The 8,266-nt window shown below is 46.3% G+C and overlaps 1 protein-coding gene across 2 annotated transcripts; it reads left to right on the forward strand.

Annotated features, from left to right (window-relative positions):
• The first annotated feature begins 4,621 nt into the window (after window positions 1-4,621).
• LOC123080062 (nuclear transport factor 2) lies at window positions 4,622-8,266 on the forward strand. Of its 2 annotated transcripts, none has more exons than XM_044502923.1 (10): window positions 4,622-4,863; window positions 5,348-5,400; window positions 5,482-5,619; window positions 5,705-5,981; window positions 6,054-6,376; window positions 6,511-6,694; window positions 6,774-6,895; window positions 6,967-7,032; window positions 7,112-7,175; window positions 7,627-8,266. In XM_044502923.1, the coding sequence occupies exons 2-10, from the start codon at window positions 5,350-5,352 to the stop codon at window positions 8,031-8,033; spliced, it is 1,632 nt and encodes a 543-aa protein (XP_044358858.1). In that variant the 5' UTR covers window positions 4,622-4,863; window positions 5,348-5,349; the 3' UTR covers window positions 8,034-8,266. The 2 variants fall into 2 exon arrangements, with proteins under 2 accessions (XP_044358858.1, XP_044358857.1); XM_044502922.1 differs by having other exon boundaries at window positions 4,623-4,863; window positions 6,048-6,376.

An 8,266-nucleotide genomic window follows, 5' to 3' on the forward strand; every position in this document is an offset into this window, starting at 1 on the left:
GTCAACCAATCAAATAGATCATTTCCATCAAATTGCCAATTCTTGAAGTTGAAGCTAGCTAGAAGCCAAACACGATAAACTGCTCTTTGGTGAAGCTGCAATTTCTATATGAAACTGCCCCAAAGTGAATTTGATGAAGTGAAGCTGATTTTTGTCAAGCGGAATAGTCCCAAACATGCCCTAAGTCGATTGGATGGTGGGCCTGTTACGACCACTACCATTTTTTTTAGAAAAGGAGGATGACCCCCAGCCTCTGCATCTGGGCGATGCATACGGCCACTTTATTAATTATTCTCACAAGACCTTACAAAGTAATACAATAGTAATACTAAAGCCGCCGTCTAAGCAACAAACTGTCGCTACACCTATCCAGTTGATGAAGGGGCGCAGATAGCCTGGGCCTAATACCAAACAGACATCGCAGCCAAACCTAACATCTAAGACCTGAGATCCCATCCAGGGCGCCTGCCGGGCATGGGTCTCACCGGTCCGGCGTGCTCTCATAGGCCGCCGCCGCCAACTGCCACCGCTCCATCTTAAGAACTGTACTGATGCATCAACCTTGCTCGGTCCAGCTATCGTCGATGCCACCATGGCGCCCAACGGCACCTCCTCCCTGCGCGCAAACAGCTGAGCACGTCGCGGTCGCCACTGATACACCTCAGCACCATGCTGCCAAGTACCACCAGCCGACACAGCTTACTGTCTTTGGAAGATCTGTCGTGCGTAGCACCTGCCGACCAGGCATGACAAGGCGTAGCACCTGTCGGTCAGGCATGACTTGACATCTCCACCGAAGCTCCGTGCAAGACGAAGCCGCTCCACCTCCTGCCTCTGACTTCCAGCTCTGCTCCACAAACGATGCTCCCAAGAGAGAAACAACACTGCAGTGCCGCCATCGTCCGATCTGGAACACCAGGTCCTAGGGTTTCCCCCGGAGCAGCACGAGTGGGTCGACAGTAGTTACACGACGATGCCTTCATCAAGGTAACGGCGTAGAACGCCGCCATCGCCTGCCGTCGGCTCGGTTTTCACCGGCAACCATGTCTCCTCAACTCGCAGCTGGGAGTAGATGATGGATCTCGAGATCGAATCACCAAGCCTCTGGCCGGCCACCTCCGACGAAGAAGATGACCACCACCACTAGCTACACCGGCCAGAACAGATCTGCCATGTGCCGCCAAGCAGTCCACCAGGCCCTCGATGCCGTCGCCGATCTAAAGCCAGATGACATGTCGCCGAAGACCGCATCGCGCCGCCGCCCGATCCAGGCTAGCCGCCGCAGCAGCCGCCCCGTGGCCCGAGGCAGGGCCGACCGCCACCGCCGTCGAAGCCATCGCCGCCGCTTCTAGATCGGCCGCACCTCCACGCATGTTGGGGCCCCGCCACCCCTGAGACGCGGGAGGGAGGAAGAGCCCCCGCCACCGCCGTCGGCCTCCAGGCGCAAGCCGGCGGCGGCGGGAGGAAGGGAGGAGGATCGGGTGGCCTCTCGAGTGGCGGCTGGGAAGGCCTCCAAAGTCGCCTGGAGGAGCGACCCGGGAGGCAGATGCGTTTTTTCCGCGAGCCTCCACGACCACTCCATGTGGATCCTTTTTCGGTGGGGGCATACTGGTGCTTGCATTTGTGAGCTCCCGTGGCGTGGTTGTCCTCTGCACGGTAGCCCTGTGTTTGTCACCACACACAATCACACCTTATACCATATATACGCATGAGTATTTTTAAATTCATGAATAGTTTCTCAAAGTGGCAAATATTTTGTGAATTCATGAACATTTTTCAAAAATAGAAATGTTTTAAAATTTGCAAACACTTTTCAAAATTGTCGATGTTTTTCCAATTTTGCGCATCTTGTAAATTCACGAACAACTTTTGAATTCATAAACATTTTTCTCAAATTCTTTGATCATTTTTAATCCATGAAAACGCAAATCATGTGTAGGTCGGGAGTCAGCGATCCGAGGTGTGCGCCAGTGGGTCGGCCTACCCCACACCCTAGCGATCGAGGTATGTAGGCTACCGCTCGATGTATAGCACAACGTTCCGCCTACATATGTGGGCCTTAACACATCAATGACACTACATGGGCCTGGCGCGCCTACACATGCCTATCATAGGGCGCGGTGGAGCGTGTCGTCCCCTCTAGATTAAAGTTATTGCTATACATGTTTGAGCCAATGTTTGTGTCAAGACTAACATCCAAAAGAGCGGTTCATTGTTAATACAACACGAATCCGAGCTTAGTTTTATTCTGATATGTTCACTATCAAATTGGCCTTTGAAGTATCTAAATATATTTCAACTGTCAAATTGGTTTGTTGGCCTTTGAAGTACTTAAAGGATTTTGTGTGTGACTACAAACTTCATGTTGTTGACTAGGCCAGTTTGGTGGAGAATGTTCATAAAAGGATGGAGTGCCTCTTGTCCTTTGGAGGTAGACTCACCCTGGCAAATTCTTGCCTGACCCTTGTCGATATCACATGTCAATGTACTCGTTGCATGTCATTGAGAAGTTTGACCAAGTCAGAATGTCTTCCTTCTCGCAACGTGGACAACAAAAAAAGTGTCATATGGTCGAATTGCGAACTTTTAATGACGAATTATTTGTATAACTAAGAAGAAAGGAGATTTGGGTGTCAAGAGTCTCAAGGGTTTTAATGTGAGCTTATTATGTAAGTGGTGTCAGAAATTAGAAGCACAATAGAGGGTTTGGCAACAAATTATCTCTCTCTCCCTCTGGGTTGTACTATTAGACATGTTAAGTATAAAAACGCATACTCCATTTGTTGGAGAAACTTGCCGCAAATGAGGGACATGTACCTTAATGGGAGAAAAATGCTGGTTGGTGACGAGGAATCTACTGATTTCTAGTCTAACACATGGTGTGGTGACAAAACTCTAGAAGTGCATTATTAATTATTATACCTATAATATGTACTGAGCAGGAGGCAACTGTTTTATCGAATGAAAGAGATAAACTGACGACTTTATTTTCAGGAGGTCGCCGAATGAAGATCTTTAGGTACCATGTATATGATTACAGAGCTCATATTTATAGTTGCGCTTAATATTATGAATATCATATATGTATCAGAGATGCTACTAGTGCTATGAATCCCGGCCTTCCCACGTAAGAAACCACTTCGGTATTACTTTTTATGCACCTTTATTTTAAGTCTTTAACTATTAAAAAACAATTACCTATGAGTAATACTTTTATTATCATTGCTCGTGAAGATACTCGACTATCGCAGTTAAAAATTGCACTAAAAGCCTAAAAGTGTCAGGGACAGAAAAAATTATCCTACATTTATTAAAGGAATAACGAAGGGAAAACAAATCATTTGTTACCCCTTGCGGATCGATGACCTTTAAATCTCTCACTTAAGGGAAACCTGTTATTATCTATAAACCTTGCACTCACGGGGTCCAAGACCTCCTATAAAGAGAATTTAGTAGGTGCCAATCATCTTCACAAACAATTGCTTTGTTTGCCCTAAGGGAGCCGGAACCGAGCGTTATAGGTGCCCGTATTGGCGGGTGTAGCCCTATTGTTGCCTAATGTGACGTGCGACCCATGGAAATGCTTATCTTAATGTGTAATCTATAGAGATGCATGTTTTTCCATTTTAGAGTTCCGGGGTTGAATCTTAGACAGATCGAAGAGTTCGTCGTTATAAAGTGGAATTCTCTCAATAAATTAATGATACGAACTATACGTTTTAACAATTAATTAGTGATTAAGTGGTATGTGATTCTTTGAAGTATGAAATGTTGAGTACAAAATGCACTATCCAAAAGGGAAATGGCCGGCATCTTGCGCAGAGGGTGGAGGGGGGAGGCGGCGTCGTGGCCGGGCGCCGAGCAATACAAGAAGGGAAATGATAACTTGAGCTCACGAGGGCTTTTGGATAAAGACAATGAAGAAAAAGACCACCGGGGCGTTGCATGCAGTCCCAGCTGTCATAGGTAAACCAACCGATCAAATAGCAAGCAAAAGTAGGGAAAACTAGTTACTCCCTCCGCACGGGGTTAGTAGTCACATTTTCAAATTTTTCTTGGACAAAAGTATAAGACTTGCATGCATTTTTGAAGAAGTGAGTTACTGAAATTAATGGTGCCAGTAGGAGCCAGTAGACTTCCTTGTTGTCACCCGCATATTTGATGACCGGCGCTCATTTATTATGGGATGACGAGCGGCGGAGTATGCAGCGTGAAGAGGCCAACACGGCGTTTGAGAGACTTTGTGGCATGAAATCTGATTTATTTCTCTGCCTATTTCATCTAAATTATAACCATAGCATAAATTACATGTAAAAAAACATAAATTACGGGAGTCTTTGGCAACTCCAGATTTTTTTAATCGTGTCTTGTACAAACACCCGTTCGGAGTACAAACGTAAACAGAGGCACAACCTCTCAGTCCAAAAAAGTTGGGGTTAAACCAGAGTCCTCCTCCCAATTTTTGGTAGGACAGGGGGTGTTTGTACAAAACCCGAGTCCGCCTCCGAATCCAGCTCAATCCAGGCCATGCAATCCCGATCCGACGGCTCGCGTCGCAGGATCGCAAGCACGCACCCGAGGCGCCGATCCTATACAAGTCGCCCCCGGCTCTTCCTCCCGAGCCCTACCAAGGCGGCCGTGTCTCCAAATCTCCCTCGGAAAAAAAAGCGGCGGCTCTAAATCTCTCCGCCGTGCTAAACCCTAGCCTCAGCGCCGGCGGCCCAACCCCGCCGCCGACGCTTCGATCCCCCGCCCCCTCCCTCCCAGCGCCCCCGCCTCCACCGCGCGTCGCCGCCGCCGCCGTCGCGGAACCCGCCCTTCCTCGTCGGGGACATCTCGTTGCCGCTGTCTCCGCCCCGTGAGGTATGGTGTTGTTTTCGTCCAGCGATTGGTTGAATCCCGTTGACCTTCATAACCTGTGCCGGCGCACCATCTAGATCCGCCCCTAATTTCTGCCGACGCTTGTATATAGTCGTAAATCTACCTAGGGGTTGGGCATTATTGTCGAAGAAGTAGTTGTCTGAGATTATCATAGAGTTGGTCTATTCTGGTTGACATGCTATTTCCGTGGTTCATGCCGCCAGACCTTTTGTTGTTAGTGTTTATAGAGTAGATTGAATTTGTTGGCCTTCTTTTTTGTCTCTGTTCTTATTGTGGACAGAAGCCCCGCGGTTCATACTTTCTAGAATCTGCATTTGGATGTGTAGTTCGCGTTGTCAAAGAAAATTGTTCTTACTTTTATGTGGACCAATCGTCCCTTATCTAAATCATTCTTTTAATCATGCTACCTTTTTGTATCCATGTTCTGTTTATCTTGTTTAAGCATTAATGTATACTTTTCTTTCAGCAATGGCAACACAAGCAGGAACCGCGTCTGCTCCTCGTTTAAGTCCCCAAGTGGTAGGTTTCTCTGTGCCTCCTGTGAGCAGACTATTACAAGCGATGAGTGCTCGTTTTGATCAACATCTTTTTGTTGTATAGATTTGCTCTGTATTTGTTGAGCAATATTACCATATCCTGCACGAGACACCAGACCAGGCGCATAAGTTTTACCAAGACACAAGTAGGATTGGCCGGACAGGTTCTGATGGGGTCATGGAATACGTAACAACATTGCCTGTAAGTTCCACGGAAATTTGTTGCTACAACTTGCACGACCTTACTCTTGACTATATACTTATTCGCACCTCCTGTATTCCAACAGGAGATCAGCAAGAAAATTATGGCCATGGACTTCAGCAAATACTTGACAGAGATAGAGACTGCAGATGCAGTGTTATCCCACAATGGTGGTGTTCTCATTGTTGTTACTGGATCATTAACCATGGTTGATGACTTCTGCCAACGATTTACACAGTCGTTCTTCCTGGCGCCACAAGATGGTGGCGGCTATTTTGTTCTCAATGATATTTTTAGGTTGATAACACAAAGGAATCTAGAAAACGGAAGAACTCAGAAGGATGGGCCTGTTGCTCAATCAGGTTGATATTTTTATTCCATTTCTTTAAAAATAACTGTAATCCCATGTTTACTCACATTTTCAACAGTAGCAGATCCTGCTCCAGCTGTGGTGGTGGAGCGTTCGACTACTGACCTTGTTGCCGACATGGACGTTCAGAATCCCACTGTTAATGGCACAACTGTTCAAAGTAACCCGATTGCTAATGGAGCAGTTGAAAATAAGGTTGAGCCATCTGTGAAGGTGACCAAAGAGGTTCCCAAAAAGACCTCTGTTGCTGTTCCCCCCTCTCCTCCTGCCCAGAAGGATAACCCTCCTCCAGCTCAGAAGGATATTCCAAAAAAGACGCCTGTTGCTGCTTCTCCCCCTCCTTCTCCAGCTCAGAAGGATGTCACTAAGAAGACTTATGCATCGATTGTGAGTTATCATTTTATCTTTTATTTGTCAGTAGGCTTTTACTGCCATGTTCATAATGTAATTCTGAAGTGATGGAATTATTGCTTTTATGAATTGATTCTTCCTTGAGGTTCTTTCTAATTACTGATCCGCAGGTGAAAGTCATGAAGGAGGGCCCACCAACTCCAGTTGTCAAACCTAAGCCATCTCCTAAACCTGCGACCAAGCCTCCAACCAAGGCTGTTGAAGGTTCAGAAAAATCTTCTGCAAAGCCTCCGCAGGCTGCTGAAGCCACTCCAGCTGGCACGAGTGTTGCCAAGAATAAAACTCCTCATGATGGTTGGTTATGACTTTGACTTAGTATAAATATGCAGACATTTTTGGCGTTCATAGCTGTGATCATTATTATACCCTGCAGAACAAGGCTTTTCGATTTTCATCAAGGGTTTGCCTTACAATTCGACTGTCCCAATGGTTGAAGAAGAGTTTAAGAAATTTGGTACAATCAAGCCAGACGGCATCCAAGTTAGGAACAACAAGGTTAGTTGTAACAGTTTGTTTTGGCTCCAGCTGGTGCTATTTGTCTGACATTCTTACTTTAATTACTTCAGATTGATCAGTACTGCTTTGGCTTTGTTGAATTTGAATCCCAGCAATCTATGCAAGCAGCAATTCAGGTATGCCTATACCGGACAAATTAACTTTTTTACAATATCTGTGGAGACCATGTAATAATTGTATCTTACTGTGATGCAGGCATCTCCACTTTATATTGGGGACACTGAAGTGGGCATTGAGCAGAAACGAACCAGTACGAGAGGTAAGCAACATTCCTAGTTTTCTAGTTTGTTACTTTACCAATGCTACTCTTAATTTGGTTTCTATGCATCTTGGTTTTATGAGCATGTAGAAAATGTGTGTTGCATAAATCTGTGTACTCCCTCTGATCCATATTAATTGTCGTTCAAACAGATGTATCTAGACGTATTTCAGTGCTGTTTGAGCCACAAGTAATATCGGAGGGAGTAACTGTTCTTTATGGCACCAAGTAGCAATGTTGTGCTTCTCTACTAATATCCTTTCTTTTTGCTAGTATTAGTCTTAATCAATCTATGCTGATTATATAGAAGAAAAAAAAGCCTGTTGTTGGAATGCTTCCCATGAGTTTCTTGGAGATTCTTTTGTTTATTTTCAAGATGTTGTGTGGTTACTTTGTTAGCTGAATGCGGCATCTGTGATGAGATATGGATTAACTTGAACTATTTCCGCAGTTGTGAATGGTGTTGTCATGAATGCTGGTGGAGGTGGTCGTTTCCAATATGGGAGGGGTCACCGTGGTGATAACTTCAGAGGACGGGGAGGTGGCTTCATGAACAGTGTGAGCTACCGTGGCGGCGATAACTTCAACAGGAGGGACGAGGGTGAAGACTTCAGCAGGAGGGACGACGGCGACAACTTCAACAGGAGGAACGACGGCGGTGAAAACTTCAACCGGAGGAACGACTTCCGAAACCGGAACGAGCTTTCAGGCCGCGGGCGAGGGACGCACCAGGGGAATGGCTATCACCACAACGGGAACGGCTTCCACCAGCCACGGCCCTTCCAGAACGAGAACGGGAACGGGAGGTACGCCCGTGTCAACAACGGCCCTAAGCAGACACCGGTTGCTGCTGCATAGAGGTGCTCCCAGGGGAACCCGGTTTAGGGGAGCTTAAGAATAGGAGATCATTTTTTGGAACTGGTTACGAGTTTAGCGCTGGTCGTTTGGTGGTGTAAGGTGAATTTGGCTGGTGAACGTCAATTGGTTGGCTGTGTTGCGAAAATTGAACTGTGTCGACCGGAACTCTGGTGGTCTGGAATGTGGAAGCGAAGTTCTGTTCTGTCTTCATCAATATTTGTGTTGTCATTTGA

Source organism: Triticum aestivum, chromosome 3D (assembly GCF_018294505.1).
Source record: "Triticum aestivum cultivar Chinese Spring chromosome 3D, IWGSC CS RefSeq v2.1, whole genome shotgun sequence".
In the NCBI taxonomy this organism is placed as follows: Eukaryota; Viridiplantae; Streptophyta; class Magnoliopsida; order Poales; family Poaceae; genus Triticum; species Triticum aestivum.